The sequence below is a fragment of the Thermochaetoides thermophila genome (genome assembly GCF_000221225.1).
Source record: "Thermochaetoides thermophila DSM 1495 unplaced genomic scaffold scf7180000011815, whole genome shotgun sequence".
Classification (NCBI taxonomy): domain Eukaryota; kingdom Fungi; phylum Ascomycota; class Sordariomycetes; order Sordariales; family Chaetomiaceae; genus Thermochaetoides; species Thermochaetoides thermophila.
In genome coordinates, this window is record NW_006383031.1 from 1,703,638 (window position 1) to 1,725,607 (window position 21,970).

At 52.3% G+C, this 21,970-nt stretch overlaps 3 protein-coding genes and 1 non-coding gene across 4 annotated transcripts; 2 read left to right on the forward strand and 2 right to left on the reverse strand.

Annotated features, from left to right (window-relative positions):
• Nucleotides 1–2: 2 nt before the first annotated feature.
• CTHT_0020720 lies at nt 3–83 on the reverse strand. Its single transcript is given in 2 exon segments — nt 3–39; nt 46–83. It is a non-coding gene; the product is annotated as a tRNA-Glu (tRNA).
• A 3,381-nt stretch (nt 84–3,464) lies between these two features.
• Nucleotides 3,465–6,579, forward strand: CTHT_0020730 (uncharacterized protein; the record flags this gene model as incomplete). The annotated part of the gene is made up of 5 exons (XM_006692484.1): nt 3,465–3,600; nt 4,556–4,618; nt 4,675–4,788; nt 4,847–5,216; nt 5,271–6,579. The coding sequence occupies 5 exons, from the start codon at nt 3,465–3,467 to the stop codon at nt 6,577–6,579; spliced, it is 1,992 nt and encodes a 663-aa protein (XP_006692547.1).
• A 1,343-nt stretch (nt 6,580–7,922) lies between these two features.
• Nucleotides 7,923–14,199, forward strand: CTHT_0020740 (uncharacterized protein; the record flags this gene model as incomplete). The annotated part of the gene is made up of 11 exons (XM_006692485.1): nt 7,923–8,174; nt 8,235–8,945; nt 9,146–9,320; nt 9,408–10,792; nt 10,844–11,447; nt 12,642–12,665; nt 12,980–13,051; nt 13,107–13,114; nt 13,190–13,197; nt 13,249–13,801; nt 13,864–14,199. 11 exons carry the CDS (start codon nt 7,923–7,925, stop codon nt 14,197–14,199), a joined length of 4,128 nt encoding a protein of 1,375 aa, XP_006692548.1.
• A 1,560-nt stretch (nt 14,200–15,759) lies between these two features.
• Nucleotides 15,760–17,541, reverse strand: CTHT_0020750 (uncharacterized protein; the record flags this gene model as incomplete). The annotated part of the gene is made up of 2 exons (XM_006692486.1): nt 15,760–17,022; nt 17,074–17,541. The coding sequence occupies 2 exons, from the start codon at nt 17,539–17,541 to the stop codon at nt 15,760–15,762; spliced, it is 1,731 nt and encodes a 576-aa protein (XP_006692549.1).
• Between the last annotated feature and the right edge of the window lie 4,429 nt (nt 17,542–21,970).

The window sequence follows — 21,970 nt, forward strand, 5'->3', positions numbered from 1 at the left end:
ATCTCGGATACGGGGAGTCGAACCCCGGGCTTGCGAGCACTCAATAATGAGAGTCGCAGATGTTACCGCTACACCATACCCGATCGCAATCGTGTATGTTTCCGATTGTCGGGTGGCACGTGTGCCACATATTATTATGACACAGCCTACGGTGGGGATTTCTTGCCATCAGCTGTTGGTTGAACTCAGCTTGAACCACGAGGATACTGATAGCTGGGCTGGCTTTAATGGATATGCTTTTATCGTTGAGTTCTCTATGCTTCAAGAAATTCGATTGTGCGAACGAACCCTCTTTATTGTATCTCCAGGTCACAAGTTCAACGCTTGAACAACTACAACCTAAATGACAGATAGAAGACCGTTTTGTGCCGTCTAGATACGCTGACAAGCACCCCTTTCCTTAAAGCTATGGTATCATATCCTAAACTATCACTATGAGCTGAACATCAAAAAGACTCGGACAAAATGCCTGCCAGTGTTCACAGCTTGCTATAACGTATGTTATAGTCTGATTAGTCAGGGATATGGAACCCGATTCGGGACGCAAAGCTCACCTTGAGTCTGTTCCAGTCGTTCTTTTGTTTCCCGAGCCTTGATCAGAACCTGAGGCCTGTTCTCCTGGAGAAATTGACCTCTTCTCCCCACAAGCCTTGACGAGTTGATGTCTCTACACACAAATCAGCCAAGCCCTGTTCACTCGCAACTTGCGTGCGTAATGGTCTACTCATTCATAAAAGCACCAAGACACTTAATCGGCAAAACTCGCAGGTCCCGTGAGAAGAGATGTGGAAAGGGACTCACCCGCAACGCATCCTTCCTGCTAAAATTCTTCCCACATTTTGAGCATTGGAACGGTTTCACCGCCATATGAATCCTCTTGTGTCTTTTCAAGTCATGATTCCGACTGAAGCATTGCATGCAGATGTCGCAGCGGAAGGGCCTGTGGTTTGACACTGACACCGACACTTTTGTCTGCACCTCAACTTGAGGGAAGGTAGTGCTTTTGCTAAGATGGTCTGCTTGGACTAGCGTAGTATTAGATGGGTCTCCATATCGATGTACTGAAGCCGGCGGTAACGGAGCTAGCGAGGGTAGGACAGAGGATGTTGATGTGTACTGTAGATGTGGTGGCGCAAGCGGTCTTCTTAGCGGTCCCGGCTCTGGCGGTAGAAGAGAAGGCAGCGCTGGCGTAAGAGAGGGACTAGTCGAGTGATTGCCATGACTCGACGGAGGTCTTAGATCACTTTGACTCTGCGTCGGTCGAGCAGTCGCCCTAGTGTCCACAAACGGACTCAACAGAGTCGATATTGGCGGCAACTTCTCATTCGAAAGTAAGGGCGGCGGCGATCCAGACGACGACTTTCGAAATGCCGGCACGGATGACGGCGTTCCTAAAGGCAGGGGACGCAACTGGATTGGGTTCGGCTGAGCTTGATGGTGAATATGATATGTGCTGATGTGGTACGAGCTGTTATGGTTCAAGTTCAGGCTATAATCGCTCTGCCCCGCAGAGACCGGCCGTCCATCAGAGGCGGCGGCTGACGGCCGTGACAAGCCCACTGCTGCCGAAGGAGAGAGTGGCAACCGGGCCGCTGCCGGCCGGAAACCGACCGGGGAGACTGGGAGTGATGGACGCCCTGCAGGCATGGGATCGGAGGTCACGATGTGGCCCCGCTCTGGCACGGGTTGCTGTTTGTGTTGGTCTTGGTGTTGATCTTGTTGGCGTTGGCTCTGCTGCTGCGCGGCTACTAGCGACAATGACACCCGGCCCGGAGACGGGGTGTGCGTGCCGCCCATGTCGGTGGTGGTGAGGTCACAACATACTCGGCGGGGATATATTAGTTTACGGTGTACTTTAGATCTAGACGGGAAGCAAACACGAATGCGCTGGCACAATTGCAAGAGAGTGTCCGGTCCAGTTTGCGTGAGTGAAACTCTCCACGAGTGAAAAGCAGACAAGCAGACTGCAGTCAGTCCGAGTCCCGTCCCTCAGCCCTCAGCTTGAGCCCTCAGCTGAACCCCATTTCGGACTGCTCGCCCAGACAACCCAGCCCAGCCGGCCCCAGCGCCGCCGCCGCCGGCGGCGGGCGATTCAGGGTGTCAGAGAAGCCCAGATGCAGCCCTTAGCCAGAGCCCACAGCAGCACAACAAAACAGTCGACTGGAAAAACCCAACCAGAACCAGCATGCTGGCACTTTCTCCTCAGTTTCCTCTGGGCCCTGTGTTAAGGCCGAGGGCTGACTGGCCAGTTTCGCTACCACGGCTCGCTAACAGGTTCTTTCCAGGCATATTGCTGGCTTGCATACCGCGTGGCTGTGCCTGAAGGGGTATCGCGGCAGCCTTGGCGGCGTCCTGTCGCACCTCTCAGCGTGCGTGCTGCGTCACTGCGGCTCCCGTGGCTGCATGCCACAATGGCTGTGGTGCGCCATCTGTGTGAGGGAGAGGGGAGAGATGCGGCAGGCAATTCTTGTGGGAGAGAATGAACTAGTTATGGTAGTAACAGGGAAGGAGACACGTTGCTACCGAGTTTTATATTGACAATCATGTTCACACAAGATCAAATATCTGGAAATTCCCAAAATTTCTTTCAACTTTCCCTTACCCATAACACTAAAAATATCCGCATTGAGCGTTGCATTCCGTCCCATCTTTTGCTTGGGCCTTAGGGCTGCGCTACTCGCACAACATTGGCACCCGCTGCAACACCATGGCAGTGGGGCCCAGGATTGAAGCGCAGCCCCGTCCGGCCCCAGATGCCACTAGCTGGGCTGCATTCGTCCTCCAGTGGATGCCTATCAAAGACAGCGGCGTGTACCGCGTGGCTTGACGCCATGCCAGACCCTGCAGAGTACTAGGGACCCTCACAGAGCGCCACACGTCAGCGACTGGCTCCCCGCGCGGGCCACAGGGTCAAGGTGTCGCCAATGGAAGCCGCGGGAGGAGGAGCATGGCTGACTGCTGAGTGTGTGCGCTGTGGATGGATATTGGATAGGGAGTGGTTGAGACGTGCCACGAAGGTGCTGCGTGCGGATGTAGCCGCATTGTGGGGTCGATTTGGGATCGTTGAAGGAGGCTCGGTAACATGAGTGAGCTGGAAACTATGGTTTGGTGGGCTTGAGATCTAGGTGAGAGGACATTTGCAATGTGTAGCACAAGGTACTAGGTTCATTTTTTTGTCTTTCTGGTTCAATGGCATACTACTCGCAGCTGCTAAAAAATTTATAGTTCATGCTTTGCTAATCCTTGGATCTTTGCAATTATACTTTGACAGAAGAGAGTAACCTGTCTCAACTCTGGCTCGAGCTATTCTGAAGAAGGTGAGAATAATAAGCTGAGAAAAGTTCTGGATGTGAGGGCCGGAATCCCATATCCGATGTGGAGTACCCTGTCCGCAAGAACCTTTGCCTTCATGTCCTCGATTTTGCTGGCAAGGCCAGCGGTTGATAATATCAGCGACGGATACCATGCGCAAATTGACTGCCAATTCAGTCCTCCAGTTGAAGATTGCGTCCCTGATGCAGGTGGCTCCCAAGCTCACAGCCCCGGATTATCACGATTACATCCAGCTGGAGAAACTCATAAAGGACAAAACTCATCAATGTATGTCGTCACATCGGGGTGTATTACCATTGGTAATACTTGGACCATTCACTCATATACAAAAAACTCGGACAGTGTCTGCTTGCATCTTTTTGAGTTGAACTCGAATGGGGTGTTAGAACAACAGCATGTTGAGCAGGCCACAGCGGAAAGAGGGCAAATACAAGGTCTAAGATCAAAACAACGTTGACAGTCCGCAGCAACGGTAATCGACACCAAAACGGAAGGTATGACTCTTTACTCCACATGAAGTTAAAGCTTTATTCACGTGAGAAAGACTAGCTTCATCTAGTTGAACCATCATTCCAGTGATATCAGCCACCAGAAAGACTCGTTCCCTGGATTATGGATTTCTCCAGCGCCGGCATGGTCTCCACCATTTTTGGATGTTGCATGTTCACATCCATCTTGGACAAACGTTCTGTCCCCTTGCCGATTATACCCGAACCCTTTATCCGTAAGCTTGAAGACTACAACGCAGCAAATAAAGCGGTATGCTCCCACAAACCTCCATCAAAATGCATGTCGGTCATTTACTCGGTCATGTAGGGGTCCGAATGAAGCCGAGGAGAACTCCGGATCGGACGCATCCTGTGATCGTGGAAAGGCGGGGAGCGGAATGCAACGCTGCGACGGTATATCACCGAAGCCAAGCCAGATGTCCGTGGCCAAAATGGGAAGTTCTCCTGGCGAGAGTTGTTTGAAGGGCCGATTTCTTAGTGTTTGACCAGGACTGGAGGTATTAGGCAATGATTTCAATGATATCCATAGACCGAATGGAGCATGGGCACAGCTGACGGTGATAGCGCGATAGGAAGACACTCGACGATATTTAAGTATCTATGAGCCAAATCATATTGATATGCAGGTTACAGGTCATTTATCTGTCAAACATCTACCAGTAGTGTTTCCAAGATGCCATTGATTAAAACACTGGCATTAACAGGCCTACTAGCTTCTCAGGGGCTGGCAGGAGCTATCCCTCAGACTTTGTCCCTTGAAAAATGGATCAAGACCGGTAAGCTGCTCTCACATACGGATATGTCAAGAATAGAACTATCTAATGTCTGTTAGAGCGAGCAATTGCCCTGGAAGGAGTCCTCGACAATATTGGCGCCAATGGTACCAAGGTTGCTGGAGCAGGACGCGGTCTCGTCATCGCCAGTCCATCAAAGTCAAATCCTGACTGTATGTCAATTCGACTACTTGAAGTTTCACGAACCCTCTAACACACACACACACACAGACTTCTACACTTGGACTCGCGACTCTGCCCTCACTTTCCGGACCATCATCGACGACTTCCTCTTTGGAAACAAGGCCCTTCAGCCACACATCGAGAACTACATCTACTCCCAGGCTATCCTCCAAACGGTCAGCAACCCATCAGGCTCACTTCTCCCCAACGGTGCTGGTCTCGGCGAGCCCAAGTTCAACGCTGATGGGTCGAGATACAATGGGAACTGGGGTCGGCCTCAGAGAGACGGTCCTCCATTGAGGGCTATCTCTCTCATCCAGTATAGCAACTATCTTATCTCCCAAGAGCAGAAGGAGAGGGTTAAGAGGGAGATCTGGCCAATCATTAGCAATGATCTGAACTATGTTGGGCAGTACTGGTGGGTGTCTCTGAACTTGATCAAGCCAAGAAGCCAAAGCTAACCGCTGAGCAGGAACGCCACAACCTTTGACCTTTGGGAGGAAGTTTCTGGCGCTTCCTTCTTCACCACCCAATCCCAATACCGCGCCCTCATCGAGGGCTCTACCCTCGCTAAGTCCCTCAATCTCTCTTGCCCAGCTTGCTCGCAAGCCCCTCAGATCCTCTGCCTGCTTAATTCGTACTGGAACGGCGCCTACTACACGGCAAACTTCATCACCTCCACGGCCGGACAGCCAACTGGCCGGGTAGGCATAGATGCAAACACGATCCTTGGGCCGATCATGGCCTTTGACCCCAATGCTTCATGCAACAGTCCTACGCTACAGCCATGCCATCCAAAAAGCCTGGCCAACTTCAAAGCTGTCGTTGACACCTTCCGCACTCTCTATCCCATTAACGAAGGCATCCCTGTCGGTAAAGGCATTGCTTTAGGCCGCTACCCCGAAGATACCTACTTCGGCGGCAACCCCTGGTACCTAATCGTCCACGGGGCCGCAGAATTTCTCTACGACGTCGCCCTGTCCTGGTCTCGCCAGGGGCAGATAACCATTACTTCAACCTCACTTCCCTTTTTTAAGGACCTCTATCCCTCTGCCAAAATCGGGACATATTCGAAGTCTCATCCAACTTACCATGCCTTGGCAAAAGCCGTGCACGCCTACGCCGACTCCTTCATCGAGGTCTCCAAGAAATATACTCCCTCCAACGGCATGCAAGCAGAGCAATTCCTCCGCATTTCCCCCGGGACTCCAACCTCCGCCGCAAACCTGACCTGGTCCTTCGCCTCCTTCATTTCCATGACTCACCGGCGCGATGGACATCTTCCTGCAAGCTGGGTCCCGACTGGTCGGAATGCCCCTGTTTTGCCCCAAATTTGTACCCCAAGCGACGGCTCCTTCATTGGCACCTTCGCTCCCGCAACCGAGGCCGGCGCACCCAACATCAAAATCCCCTGCCTCACAACTGTCCGCTTCATGGTCGACGCACCGACTTACTACGGCGAGAACGTCTTTATTACGGGCAGCACGCCCACACTAGGGAACTGGGACGTGTCTAAAGCTTATCCCTTACTCAGCAGCAATTATACTGCTGAACGCCCGCTCTGGTGGGCAGACGTCCTGCTGGAGTTTGAGGAGGGCTTTAAGGGGGGCGAGGTGAGGTATAAGTATGCTAGACAGCAGGATTGTGGGCAGGATTGGATTGTTGAGCAGGACGAGAGGGTTGTGACTGTGCCGGGGTGTAAGGTTGGGGGTTCGGGGGTTGTTGATGTGGTTGTGGAGGAGGTGTTTAACGGGGATGGGGGCACTCCCGGCGGTTGCTAAAGCCGAGATTGGCCGAGTGCGATAAAGAGAATGTACATAGAAAATAGTATATAGATATTTCCGTACCGAAACATGAGACTTCGACGTGCTTAGCTGAGACGAAAGTTGGAGCCAGCGGTAAGCTGCTAAACTGAGCAGCCTTCTGCGTAGACTGGACGGTCTCTGGTTGTGTCTGGCTCATCGGGGGCTCAAAAGGCCCACGTTCAGACGGTAATGGTGTCCTTGGACTTGGAAGTTGGCACGAGCCAGGTGACCGCTTTGCTCGGAGTTCGAGTCTTTGGCCTCTGTTTCCCACTTTTAGTCAGAGTTTGTTTTCGTTCTTTTGCTAAACATGCCCACTAAACATGGAATTACAGAACCGTACTGTAACCGATCGTGATACCATGGTTATATATGACCTTTACGTTCAGATTATCTGGACGGTCTTCCTTATCTAGAACAACTTCCTCCCGGGCTCTCTGAGGTGACGTCTCAATCTCAACTTAGCCTTTGAAGTAGTGAAGAACCAAGAATCATGGAACGGGAATTAGCCATTTGGGGAGCCACCAAGACTTTCCAATACCGAAGCCTTTCAACGCTTTGTAACCTCGTATCATTCCCGGAGATATTCTCTGCTGCATTTAACAGAGTTTCTCTTACTAACCGCCAAGTAAACAAAGAAGGATGAGCCATTATCACCTCGGTCCTGACGCCAATGCCAAGACGCAACCAAATCATCTTCGTCACGTGGAGGATCCACTTTGTTCCAGTTTCTTTTCTCATAACCACTCCCATCACCCAAACCGACAGATCCTCGAACCAGACCGCCGGACATCGGCACTCGGCAGTCCGTGTCCCTGATATGCTTGACTCGACAGCGTCAAATACCGTTTGACAGGCCGGGCTGTGGGCTCGCTGCAGGCCGGCTTTGGTGAAGATGTCAAAAAGCTTCCGGAATCAGCAACAATCCTGCATTTGCGGCATCGAGATCCACAGAGCCTCCATGTCTCCACCGCATCACGTAAGGACGAGCTGCAGGAGTGGTGTCTTGGCTGCCGAGTTTGGGATGCATGGCTTGGCGGTGGAAGATTCCGCTGGGACCTGGGATTTAGATCTTGGAGAGAGAGGCCAAGAGAGCAACAGATGGAGTCAGGTTGAGATTTAGAAGTAAAATTTATCTAGGTAGTCTAGAGAGGAGTTTCCCTGGAATTGGAAGGATAAATAGGCTTGGGAGCTCCCAAGATCATTTGAAGAAGACTTTGACAGCGTTGGCCGGTTTGACGATCCTGTGATGGCTCAAGTCCCCTCCTTTCCTACCTGTAGCCAAATTCACCTTTCTCAGCAGCAGCAGAGACACTGCCGTCATGGGAGCAAAGAAACGCCAACTCCCCGAAGGCCACGTCTCCGGCCAGGCCAATGGGCCTTTGTCAAGGCCAGCCCACAACGTACCCTTCACCCAAGTCGCAAAGGAACTCAACACCGACCTTGCCTCTGGTCTGAACCGCGAAGAAGCAGCTGCCCGACTCCTCAAATATGGCCCGAACGACCTAGGCGAAGAAAAGGGCGTCAGGCGGCTCGAGATTCTCATCGCGCAAGTGGTAAATGCTATGACCTTGGTATGTCCTTGTCCCTCCCCTCTCTCAGGGCACACAAGTCACTGACCGTGACACCGGTAGATCCTCCTCCTCGCCCTAGCAGCCTGCCTAGCTATCCGCGCCTGGATCGAGTCCGGCGTCCTCGGTTTTCTCATCGCAATTAACATCATCATAGGCTACTTTCAGGACTTGCAGGCCGCAAAAACCATCGCGTCGCTCAAGTCACTCAACTCAGCTACCGCCCGCGTCATCCGCAACGGTGTCACGTCCGTCATCCCCGCCGCGGAGGTCGTTCCCGGTGATGTGATTGAGCTCAAAGTGGGGGACAGCGTCCCCGCCGACGCGAGGGTCTCTGAAGCTGTTAATCTCGAGGCTGATGAGGCTTTGTTGACTGGAGAAAGTGTGCCCGTGCGCAAGGACCCGGATCAGGTGTATGACGATGAGAATGTTGGACCCGGCGACAGGGCAAACGTGGTCTTTTCGTCGAGCATAATCACCAAAGGCCGGGGTAGGGCCGTGGTCTTTGCGACGGGGATGTGCACGGAGATCGGAGCGATTGCGGCTGCGTTGGAGGATGATGGGACCAAGAAGAGGAAGGTCAGGAAAAATAAAAACGGAAGGGCGGGAGTGTGGGAGTGGGTTGAGTATGGAGTGTTGAGGACGTGGGATTGGGTTGGGGGGTTTTTGGGGATAAATGTGGGCACGCCGCTGCAGAGGAAGCTGTCGCAGCTGTTTTGGTATGTGTTTCTGTTTGCGGTGGCGTGTTTTGTGGTAGTGTTGGCTGCGAACAAGGTGAGTGTTCTTGACTTCATGGATCAATGATGCGGTTGGAGGAAAAAGGTCCGAGAAAGCAGAGTTAGGGTCCGCTGGGGTGCATACTTCACCTGCAGCGGTAGGTCTAAACCTTTCAACCCTAACCCGAGTCGAAACCTTTTCCCGTCAACACCACTCATCAACATCATCATCAGCGTCGAACCAGCTAACAATCGCAGTTCCACACCCGCAGCGATGTCGTCATCTACGCCGTCGCAACTGCCGTCGGCACACTGCCGGTCACGCTAGTCGTGGTGCTCACCATCACGATGGCTGCTGGCACGAAGGTGATGGTGCAGCGCAACGTCATTGTGCGGAATATGCGTTCGCTGGAGGCCCTTGGAGGTGTCACCAGTACGTTCCTTCCTATCTAGTGGTCTGAATGAGCTATTAATTAGAGTTTATACATCTGCTCCGACAAAACGGGCACGCTCACCCAAGGCAAGATGGTCACCCGTATGGCCTGGATTCCGGGCCTCGGCACGTACTCGGTCAATACGGACGACCCGTACAACCCCGACGCTGGGATTGTGACCTTCATCCACGCTGAGCCGCGCGAGATTTCCTCCGATGAAGGTAGTCCTGTGACGCCAGAGAGCGAGACTCAGCCGGTTTTGAAGGAGTACCTCACCATTGCGTCGCTAGCCAACCTGGCCAAGGTCACTAAGACTGGCGGTGCCTGGCAGGCACACGGCGATCCAACCGAGATTGCACTCAAAGTGTTTGCTACCAGGTTTAACCGCTCCGAGGATGCAGAGAAGGCTGAATGGAAAGAAATTGCCGAGTTCCCCTTCGACTCCTCCATCAAGCTAATGTCCATGCTCTACACCAACATCCCAACCAGCCGAGTATCGATCTTCACCAAAGGAGCCGTAGAGCGCGTCCTAGCCAACTGCAGCACAATCTTGAGCCTAGAAAATACCCCAGTCCCTCTGACAGCCTCCCATTACACCCAAATCCATGCCAATATGGAATCCCTCGCCCGCCGCGGCCTGCGCGTGCTCGCCCTCGCCTCCCGCCACGACTTCGCTCCTATCAGCCCCGAGAGCTCTCGTCGTGGTCAGCTAAATCGCGCAGAGTTCGAGCATTCCCTCACATTCTGCGGCCTCATCGGCATCTACGACCCCCCTCGTCCCGAATCCCGTCCCAGCGTGTTCAAGGCTCTGAGAGCAGGCATCTCCGTGCACATGCTTACCGGCGACCATCCTTTCACTGCCAAGGCAATTGCCGCTGAAGTGGGGATTTTGCCGTCTAGAATGGAGCTTATCAGGTCGGATATCGCCCAGGGAATGGTCATGACCGCGGCAGAGTTCGATCGCCTCACGGATGAGGAGATTGATGCCCTGCCTGAGTTGCCTTTAGTTGTGGCGAGGTGCACGCCGAATACCAAGGTTAGGATGATTGATGCATTGCATAGGAGAGGGAAGTACGTTGCCATGACAGGCGACGGCGTCAACGATAGCCCGAGTCTCAAACGCGCGGACGTTGGGATTGCGATGGGTCTGAACGGCAGTGATGTAGCCAAGTCCGCGGCAGACATTGTGCTGAGCGATGACAACTTTGCGAGTATCCTCAACGCAATTGAGGAAGGACGCAGGATATTCGACAATGTGCAGAAGTTCATGCTTCATGTGCTCAGCGCGAACGTTGGGTTTGTCACGACGTTGATGGTCGGGCTGGCGTATAAGGATAAGAGCGGCACGTCGGTGTACCAAGTGACGCCCATCGAGATTCTGTGGATGTTGCTTGTTGCCGGGGCGTTTACCGAGACGGGGTTGGGATTTGAGGCCGCGTCAAAGCATATCTTGAGTCGGCCGCCGCAGAGTGTAGGTTTTCCGCCGTGCTATTTGATGTTGAGGCATGCTGACTGTTATTAGCTGAAATATGGCGTCTTCACGCGCGAATTTCTCGCCGACCTTGTCGCCTACGGCATTCTCATGGCTATTTGTCTGCTCTCCTCTTTCATCATCGTCATCTTCGGCCTGTACGATGGCAACTTCGGCGTCGACTGCAACTTGCGCTACTCTCCCTCATGCGAAGGCGTCTTCCGCGCCCGCTCGACCTGCTACACCTCCATGATGTGGATCTTCGTATTCTTCGCCTGGGAGCTGATTGATGCGAGGCTGTCCTTCTTTCATGGGGCGTTTAGGAATACGAAGAAGTGGGCTTTAAGGTTGTGGAGGAATCCGTTTCTGTTTTGGTCGGTTGTCGTGGGCTTTGTGAGCGTCTTTCCCACGCTGTACATTCCCGTAATTAATAAGCGTGTGTTTTTGCATGCTGGACTGGATAAGGAATGGGGCGTGGTGTTTGCCATGACCGTGTTGTTCTTCCTGGGGGCTGAGGGATGGAAGTGGGCGAAGAGGGTTTACCTTAGAAAGCATGGGCTGATGGAGAGAAAGGGGGCGGGAGCGTCAGAAGAGGATATTGAGAAAGCTGCGTTCGAGAGGTGGTATGAAAGGAGGGATGTCAACAAGGAGGGGAGTGAGTCAACTAGGTCATGAACAATAGATAATGGAGCGGGCTTTGAATAGTGTCACATATTACGATGGCTAGTGAGGATACCAGAGTGCTGAGCACAGCCAACCGTCAATCCAGACTTCTATTTAGCCAATCCTTATGTCTTTACTCATCTTTAAATGCCCTTTCACCTACGCAACCCCCCTGATAGCCTCATCAACCGGTCCCTCCCTAGTCCAAATATTCATCCCCACTTTCTCCCCCCTAACGACCGGCACGCCCGCATGCAACACCCTCTCATCCCCATACCTCCTCCCATCCCCCCCATCCACAAGATTAACCCAAAATACCCCATTCCCCTCCATCGCCCGAAACGTCACGCCCCTCTCCCACTCCTCATCACAGTCGACCCACCCCTTCTCACACCATTTCTCATCGATGAGAGGTTCTAGCCGGGGGAAGTTTGTCCCTCCCCCGATGGTCCCGTCCAAAACTTTGATGTAGATGAAGAAGGAAGTAAGGCGGTTGCCTCCTAATTGGGTGGAGGAGTGGACGGGGGAAGTGAACCAATCTGTGTGATGGTGGTAGTATTGGGAGGGGAGGTACCGGACTAACTGTAAGGGCTCGAGATGGGAAAGAGGAGTGTCGAATCCTTGAAATGAGAGGGCGCGTTGGGAGATGCAGTGCACGATTGGATCCGTTGGGGGCAAAGAGGTTGAGTGGGAAGTTCGGATGGGAATGCTGGTGTTAGAGGTTATGCCAGAGGGGGTGAAGGTGTTTTCACTTACATGAAAGCATAAAGTCAGTATAAAATATAGGACTGGGAAGAGGGAAATAGAACTGACCTAATCTTTAGAAGATGTGCTCGCTCTTTTGGAGTGACGAAGTTTTCGAGGTAGATGACTAGGGGTGAGTGGGAGACGAGATGGACTTTGTATGGGGGATGCTCGCAGACGTATGGATTTGAGGATTCAGTTAGAGGGGCTTGGTCGGCATTTTTGGCATTAACAAAAGTGTTGCTGAGCGCCGCGACAGCACCGACACCAGCGATGAGCCTTCTGAGTTTCTTCGTGGACATTCTTTCCTTCTGATGAGTAAGACGAGACTCGGCCCATTCAATGACAGCGTGAAGATGATGACAGCTGCCAAGGAAGACGTCATGCTTTAAAACCCGAAGTCAAACCCCTGTTTTAACGTTACGGACGGTTTGCATCCTAGCTCAGCCTTATCTCAACATGAAACGTGAGTGTTGCGCGCCATGTGGTGTTTCAGGGGTTGATGGAAGATTTGGCGTCTGTGTTGCGACAGGGGTCACACAGTCTAACACTTGGCGCCAACAGCTCAAATACTACTGTGTATTAACATCGAGCTCTCTCCATTCTTCGGCATTCAAGTGAAGTTTCATTGTGGTCATTCGCTCTTTTGGTGTTTTTTACCGTCGTAGTTGGTCTGTTGTCTTCTCCCTGTTAAGCCGGTACTCTGGTATGCTTGACCGGGCGACATGAGAATCGACCTCTGCGGCTTATCCCTATTTTTCTTGGCACCGAAAACGGCAGCATGGACGTGGGTTGAAGGAGAAAATGAGTTGAGGACGGCCATTGAGAAAGATGGACGAGCGCTGGTTGCTTGTGAGTTGCTCCAGCATCAAGTGTATGTGTACCTCACTCGCTAACTGTGCTGCAGATGTAGTCGTATGTGCAGTTCCCCCAGGAAAGGTCTCCCGGGCGATGTTGGAAAACTAACACGGAAACGATGCGCTCGAACAGCCAGATGAGTATGTATCTCATGTTATCGAGATGTTATCAACCTCTAACAACAACCGTAGGCGACATTCGAAATGGCTCGAGCCCGAATGGGCCTCAGTAGAGCAGTCTAGCCGAATTCCCGTCCTCAGCATAGATTGTTCAACTCATTTTCGACTCTGTCAACAAGCTGATGCTTCCTCAGTCCCAGCCATCCGACTCTCCTACTCAGATGGGACATTCCATCGATACCGAGGTCCACGAAACTCCCACTCAATCCTCAGCTTCGTTGAGAGAATGTCTCGCCCTGCCTTGTCTCATATTGACAGCAGTAATGTCACTTCTTTCCAAGGGATGGATGCCATTACCCTTGTTGCTCAGTTTGAACCAGAGGATAAGCACCTGCGGCAGGAGTTCGAGCGGTTGGCGAGGAAGTACAGAGATCAGTATTCCTTTGCAGTAAAGAAGAGTCAAGAGCAAACGGAGTCGCGCGTGGAGTGCTACAACAAGCTCGATGACATTCATCACACGCTCACGGAGTTTAAGACAATCGGAGCCATGGAAAACTTCATTAGGCTATGTTCAAGACCATTGATCCCAGAGCTAACAAGAAAGAACGAACTCACTTTCTACAAGGTATGATCTTATTCTTCAAATATTGTCACATTCCTCCGTGCCGGCAAACTAAAATCCCCCAGACAGGAAAATCCCTAGTCCACTTCCTCACTTCCAATTCCTATGACAAAGCCACCTTCATCTCCCAAATGCGACCTCTCGCCAAGAAATACGCCGAATACCTCCACTTCCTCGTCACTGATGCCCACGAGTACCCCGACGCAGCCTCCATGCTTGGCTTGCAGCCTGGTATCTCTGGCCTATCTGTGCAGAGCCCGAATACAGGGAATGTCTATCCTTATCGGGGGAAGGAAAAGCTCACTGCGGAGGTGGTTGAACGCTTCTTGGGGGATATCATCCAGGGGAGAGTGCAGCCTTGGCAACCGGGTGAGAACGCAGCCGGTCATGATGAGCTGTAACACCCTCGTCAACAAAACAGTGGCACCGGTAGATCACTTAGCATCGCTAACAGCCGGCAGCTTCCCCATTTCCTGTTCCGTGTCCACTGTTCTATCTCCCAAGACATCCCCCAACCATATAACCAGCCAGCTCCTACTTAGCCAATCCGTCCATTCACCCCCAACAGGTCCCCCGTTAACAGCACCTTCCCCTTCCTTCTTCCATTCCTCCTCACCAACACCACCATAGCATCCCCATACAAGCCAGTGATTTTAGAAGCCATCCAATCCATCCCCCACGTCATCTTTAAGAGATGTAAAGATCCCCATAATCCCGCCCATGGCCTTGTACGCAGCGGGCATGATCCAATCCACGGTAGTCTCCATCACTCACCTCGTAAGGCCGAACTCTCCTTTCTATTATCAGGTGTCCATATTGTGGAGAGAGCGAATCTGCGCTTGAAACTGTGTTGGACGCATGAGGGGAAGGATTGTGTCGGTGTAGAAGGAGGGGTAAGGAAGGACTGTGAAGAAGCGAAAGAAAAGCGGGAAGAAAGAGTCTGGGCAGGGCTAATGAGGGAGATCATGGTTTAGGAGCGGGGGATTGCGTTGGAGAGTTCGGTTGAAGAGAGGGAAATCTTTGCCCGTGATGAAAAGGAGATGTTGATAAACGTTCTAAATGGGTAGTGGGTTGGATGTATTTGGGTTCTAAACTTAAAGCGCAGGGAGACTATTTGGATACTGTGTTTCTTTTTTTTTTTTAGTGTGCTTCAAGGCTCGAGTTCCCCTTCTGATACACAGGAGTTTTGTCTGGGCTTCTCACAAATGCAATGACTTTATTCCCGCGATACAGTAGCTCACGCAAAAATACACAGGCCCAAGAGCCCGGTTGTGCCAAGGGCGAGGATTGCGTTGCCCGCCTTGGTGTTGAGAGCAATAACTGTGCTTGAACCCCTCACTGGGTAATTGATAAATAACGAGTAGTTTGGCAGGTTCAAGAATTTGAGGCTCAAGAATGCTGTGATGGTTTTCTCACAGAGACGTGTTGCGAGAGAATGATGTCACACGGAAAGGTAGTGGTGAGTCGGTGCAACAATGCCCGAAGCTTTGGGATACGGAGGCAAGGATTATTAAGCTGTTACTTTAGGGACGGGAAGTAGCCTGTCCTCTCATTATGCTCTCATCTAGTCAACGTTTTATTTGATCAATTTTTTATTTTTTTATTCTTTTATCGCAAGATTGTCTTTGCTTTTCTCATACTCCCCTGCTTTTGGTGATAAGAACTCTGGACATCAGGTCTCTTCAGAGACTTCCATCACATGTGTCACATTTTACACAGCCTAGCCACATCACTCAAGCAGAGGCACTGTGTCACCAAGAGAACTGATGAACAAAGTTGCGATTCATGGTATCATAACTATCCTGCCCGCATCGAGTCATGCATGCAAACTCCAAGCCATACCCAAAACCGTATCCCAAGCCGTTATGAGAAATATGTACATGCTAAAGAGAATCATGAACAGAAACCGACTATGGATGCATCATGACCCAATGCCCATCCCCAAGGCATGCCTTCGTCGCTCAGATATGCAGAATATTGACGTTATTCCTAATAAACGCCGCCGAGTCACTGCGGAAGTCATCCTTAATGAACTCGTTCCTGTTGGCAAAGAAATTGATCAACTTCCTCGTGCTGCTCGTCCACTGCGGCCAAGTCTCCGACACCTTGCTCTTGGAGCTAGTACCACCCGAAGCATCGTTTGGATTCAAGTTGTAGATAAAGTTGGCATAATAGCTGTGAATACTCTTGCTGGCATAGTTGGGAAGCACACCGTAGAAGACCTGCAGCAAGTCCGAGCCGTGGAAGGTACCCAAGATGGGCGTGCCGTAGTCATAGCTGGCGAGATACGACCAGACGGGAACGTTCGGCTTCGCGGCGGTGACGTACTCGAGGAAGATGCGGCGGGTGAGGGTAAAGACGAGATCACCAAGGATTGCTGCGAGACGCTTGAAGCCGGGGTAGACCTCGTTAAGCAGACCGGTGCGGAAGGGTGAGCCGGCCCAGACCCACGGCTCGTAGGTGTTGACGAGGTCCTCGAGCTGCTTCTTGGAGGCATTGTGGAAAAAGATATCCTTGAGGTAGGTGACGAGACGGTCGGTGGTCGTGACGTTAGTCTGAAAGAGCGAGAAGAGCGTGCCCTCGTCTTCTTGGTCCCCGATAATCATGGGGACCGCAGCAAACTTGCCCTCCTTAGCGAGGAGGTCAGGCGACTTTGTCAGGACCTTGCCGTCGGGACGGGGGAGGTAGGAGAGCGCGACAGAGTTGTAGGACAAGATGGCGGGGACGGAGTTAGCAGCCCGGAGGAACTTCTCGTAGGGCAGGGAGCGCAGGCAAGCCAACGTGTCGGCGGCACCGGAGCAGCCGGCCTTGGCGACGACAGTGTTATACACTTGCTGGCCCTTGGGGCAGTCAACTGGATCGGCGGGGATCATGGAGCCCGAGTTCATGATGGCAGCACGGAAGAGAGGCTTGCCCTTATAGGTGTTATCGCCGTCGTACAGGGCCATTTGATTGTACACGCTGATGGAGCCGGCCGACTCTCCCCAGATGGTGACCTTGTTGGGGTCGCCACCGAAGGCCTCAATATTGTCGGCCACCCATTCGAGACCCATGCGTTGGTCTAGCAGGCCCAGGTTGGCGGCGCCGTCGGCGAGAATCTCTTTGCCAGGCATGAAGCCGAAGCCGGCGACGCGGTAGTTGACGGCCACAAAAATGAAGGGCTTGCCGAGGGAGGTTGCGCTGGCGACGAGCGGACCGCCGTCGTACATGGAGCTCCAGCCGAGCTGGTATTGTTAGCTTTGTTTAAGGGTAACTGACAGTAAAAAGAGGCTTACCTCGAAACCACCGCCATAGATCCAGAAAAGCACAGGCAGTTTATCACCCGCCTTGACACCCTTAGGCCGGATAACGCTAACGGTCAAGCAATCTTCAGTGATCTTCAACGCCTTCTGGAAGAAAGGCAGGTTGGTAACCTTGTCCAAGACCTGCGCCAGAAACTCATTCGAGCTAGCATCGGCCAGGAACTGGGGACAAGCCGGGGCAATGCCCGTGGCATCAATCACGCCCAGGGACTCATTGATGCGGACGGGAGGGCGCAGACGGAGGTTGCCAGTCGGGGCCTTGGCAAAGGGGATGCCGTTGAAGGCCTCGGTGACAATGCGGTCGGTGCCGATGACGGTGCCGGTCGAGATGGTGACCGTCGGGGCGGCACGCTTGGCCAAGACCTTGGTCGGTGGCTCCGGGGGGGCAGCGGCCGCGGTGCCGATGAGCGCGGCGGTGAGGAGTTTAGAAAATCCCTTCATAATGAAGTTAGAAGAGGGGACTGGAGAAAGAAGAGCTGATGAGATACTGCTCTGTCTAGGGACTCACTCACCTCGAGATGGGAACGATGAGGATGTTATATATAACTTTCAACAAGGGGGATCTCCTCAATGGTTCAATGGCTCAACAGATACCCAACCCAACCTCGTCGTCATCTCCTCCGAGTCCACGAGTGGATGCTTTGACGCTACGCTAGGCCCCGCAGTCCACGACGTTGTCCAATACGGTGATGCACGCTGCTCGCAGCTCTTGTTTCTCTTCTGGTGGCCCAACGGCAGCCCAGCTGACCTAGTGACTGGCGAAGTCGGGGCCAAATGGCCGAGTTGGGAAGGTCTCCGACGAAGACGCCGGCGGCGGCCAAAGGTTGGAGAAGGGAAACTCCAACGTCACTGGGCGTCGTTGCGTGCCATGATCCATCCTTGGCCATTGTCGCGTTGCCATGATGCTACCCGGGTCCCGCTTCTCGTGGGGAAGAGCCGGGGGAAAGAGTCGGCAAGACAGGGAAAACTGGGAGTTCTTCTGCTCCCTTGACGCTGTCAAGAGCGTGGTATCCGGTGCAGGGGATGTTTGGGCATGTAAAATGTCTTGTTGAGGACTATGCTGTCTTCCTCTTTCGAAAAGCATCGCAAAGATCATCTGTCTCGAAATCTGTCATCATAATGGAATCTCTGAAGCTTTCCAAATTCATGAGACGTTCTCGAGACATGTGAAAAGAAGCTTTTGTGCCTGGCGCTAGCCTCAGCCTCGGCACTTGGGCTTGGAGTCAAGGAGGACACACTGCATTAGCGTCTGCAGGCAGAGGGCGCGTGGCCGTCATGAGGGAAGTAAGATCGAGATTCCCCGCACGACGATGGTGTAGCCCTACACACCACTCCTCAACTTCTAGTTTTGCTGCGGAATTCGCTGCCCGCCGGGCGGAAGAGGCGCCGCTCGAAATGCGAAATGGCGGACGACTTTACACTCCGGTCTTGGTCTTAGGCTCGAGTCGACGGAGACGGAGAAAATTCTGCTTTTTTGTTGGGAAGCACAGGGGTCGATTTGGGGAAAGCGCTAGAGTCTCTCGGTCCATCCAGCCGGCTACATGTATGTTTGCGCCCGACGCGCGATCCGAGTTCTTGGACCTGAATTCGTCAAAACTGAGATAATCCGGACAGTTTTTTTTTTTTTTTCAAAGAAATCAAACTGAATGTTGTGCAGGTCGTTGTAGTGTCTCATGTCCAAAACTTTGTGCGACGTTGCTTAATTCTTTTCCTGACGCCGCTCGGACACACAAGTCACAACGGCCACGGCAGTTGGCTGCTAGCCTAACGCTGGATAATTTTACTTTCTAGCCTACAGCCCGAAGTGCCCCAAGTTGCGCTTGTTGGGCGCGGAATGAAACGTGGAGACTGGAGACAGACCATGACCTGCTAAAAAAACCCTGGCTCCGTCTCCTTCACTTTCTCTCTCTGAACCCTCGCGTGGAGCCCATCTCCGTCTTCGCCGGCTTCGGGTCTGACACGGTCTTGTCCCGAACCACCTCCAGCAGAACGGAAACGAGGAATGCGGGGTGTAGCATCATTGGGTATGCTGAGTGTCACTCGTGGCCCAGCAAACGAGATCCATTTTGCGGGGAAGACGGGCCTTGCTTCCCCTTTTGGCTCCCTGCTCCGGCGCTATGAGCGTTCTCTATGATCTTTTCTCTGTCACTCTGATGTTTGCCATCAGGCCGATGGAAACCACTCAGCTCTCCTCTCGACAATTGCCAGAATATTCAGTTTTGTTTATTCCATATGTTGGTGTTTGTTGCGAGCAGCAGGATGCATGGTGAATGATGCAGGGATGCGAGTTACTTAACATTGAAGCTTGCGTTCTGCAGCCAATCTTTGGTCTGGATCTCTTTAGCGCTGTCCGCGTTTGGCTCTTGCCAAAGCCCAACCACAGTCCGTTCCTCAGATGCAACTGGGGCTTCACCCTTTCGCATCGACCCTTTGAAAATACTATCTCAAAACCAAGAGCCGACCTCCCTCGCTCACTATGTGGGCTGAGACGTCACTCCGGCCAATCTTAGTGGCATACCCATCCACACCATCTCGACTGACCCCCTTTGAGACTCAGGAAGCATCGCCGAAGACATCACGAGCACCGGGGGCGAAAGGAGATTTGCGCTGGCGCACCAATCGGCAGAATCCAACTTCTTCTGGCCGGCGCTAGGTGATAGCGGTAAGTGGGTACAATAAGTATACTTTGCGGTGTGTAGTGTGTTGTAGCCTTGTTGTACCCTCGACTTCGGCCGTTCTGCCCCCCTCTTCCACCCCCCCCCCAACCACCTCAGTTTGCCGTTGTGCTAGGTCCTGCACATTCTGCACTACCTCATACGAACACGATGAATGATGACGATACCCCGATGCGGGGAGTGGGAGATGTCACAGTCTGGAGACGTCGGCTGACAAGCGCGTGGCTTGGCTCTTCTGAGCCCCATCTTGTAGTCTTGTTCCTGCCCCTCCACATACCTTACCCACTGTTTATGTTCTTATGTTCTCATACGCGTACCAACGACCATGCCAGACCATGACGGACTCGTACATTATTAGCCCGACGATGCTTCGTGCTCCTAGTTAGCTGCATCTCACAACGTGGTCGACACGCTCACTCTACACTAGGCACAAGCCACCACGCATGCTCTATGTTTCCTGGAAATATCTCCGAGTTCAACAATCAATCCAGCCCCTTATAAAGGTGATGTATCCTGTATGATGTATGATCTAGCACTGCACCATGACATACACCACACAGCCTGCTTCAAGTTGGCTACCACTAATCCGTCACCCCACAGTCCCCAACTCGCCGCAGCCACACTAGCTGGCCGGCCGCATCTTCCCACCACCTGCAGGCCACTTTCCACACTCTTGGATATTCTTAGTCTTTCATGTAAGGTGGGCTTGTAGAAAAAGCATGTGATTTGATTTTGTGCAGCGAGGAGGTTTGGATTGTAGCAGTCCGGATGTCCGACATCTCAGTATCCTCCAAGATGAGGTTCACATCATCAGCTGTCGTGTGCCTGACTTGCTGCTTTGGGAATATCCACAGGCTCTACTGAACCAAGTTTACACTTTCTTTGACTTCGAGGAGGCTACAACCGGAGAAGATAGGTTTCTTGGAATGCTGTTCGTGTAGCTAGCCATTTCGGTTCTAGTATTTCTCAAGCATCTGATGATTCTTACCTGTCCGCGGGCATCCAAAACCGTCTCCGTTTGATTCCCAGCCTCTTTCCTCTTTCCCATCATCATACCTAAGGCTCATGGCGTGTTCTTTGTCAAACTCTCGTTACCCCCCCACTCTTTTTCCCCCAAATAAAACGGAGATGCAGTTCATCCCCTGGGACCTGCATACCAGATCTCGACACTAGCGGTCCGAGTTCAATCCCCTTTTCCGCTGACACTCAGTAGGCGCCGAGGAAATGTGCTTTCTTTCAGCTCCAACTCCTCGGTATGAGACAGTATGTGCTGAATTTCACCGAGAATTCAACGAATGTGCTCGTGATTGCCAGAGCTGAACACCCAGTGGTCAAATCTGGAATCACTCGGCGCCGTTGAGCTCAACATCCAGAGGCCATCGCCAGCAACTGGTGAGCTGGCACTCTACTAGCTGATGCTGAAAAAGGTTGCTCAAAGCATCTAGATTCGTGATTGATTTTTGTCGTACGGGGGCCGGTGTTTGAAATCCGGGCAGTGTCCCCGAAGAGCTTCCGAGGACATTTCTCTTTTCCTTCCCTTGTTCTTCTGCTTCTTGTCCTTCTCAAGTCCTGCTTCTCGCGTATTCTCTTTCTCTTTTAGATTACTCTAGAACGGTTTGGCATACGCTCTCGTCTCAGTTGATTCCGGTTCTTTCCAGTTTCCGCCACTTTTGTCTTGCCCTTTTTCATGTATTCTCGCATTTCTCTACTGCTCTCAGCTCATCTGTCATGTTCTCAGATAGCTGTTTCCCTTCCTCTTCTCCCCTCTTCCACTTTCTCATTTGTCCATATTTTGTCGAAACAATCAGTATCACCTCCATGATAAGAGCCGCTCGAAAATAATGACAATGAGATATACACTAACCGCAGATTTCATGCCCTCCCATTTTTCGGAGCAAACCTCGCATGAATTCAACCCTTAATTGGTCGGTGCTTGGAGAGCTCGGGAACGCGGTGTCTAGGAAGTTGGCTGCTAGTGCTATCTTAAGAGAGTTGTTTTGCTTGATTATTGCTTTCAAGGGCTTTGAATGCCGAGAGGAGCAGGCAGCCTATCTTGCCGGTTTGGGGGCACTAACATCACTAAACTTTGGCGCAGAGGCTTAAGGAAAACAATGAGATAATGAGTGTATCTCATTAACTTCCCGCGTTGACCTTGCCTCAAGCAAGTCTTTCTTAAACAGACACTCATGACGTTG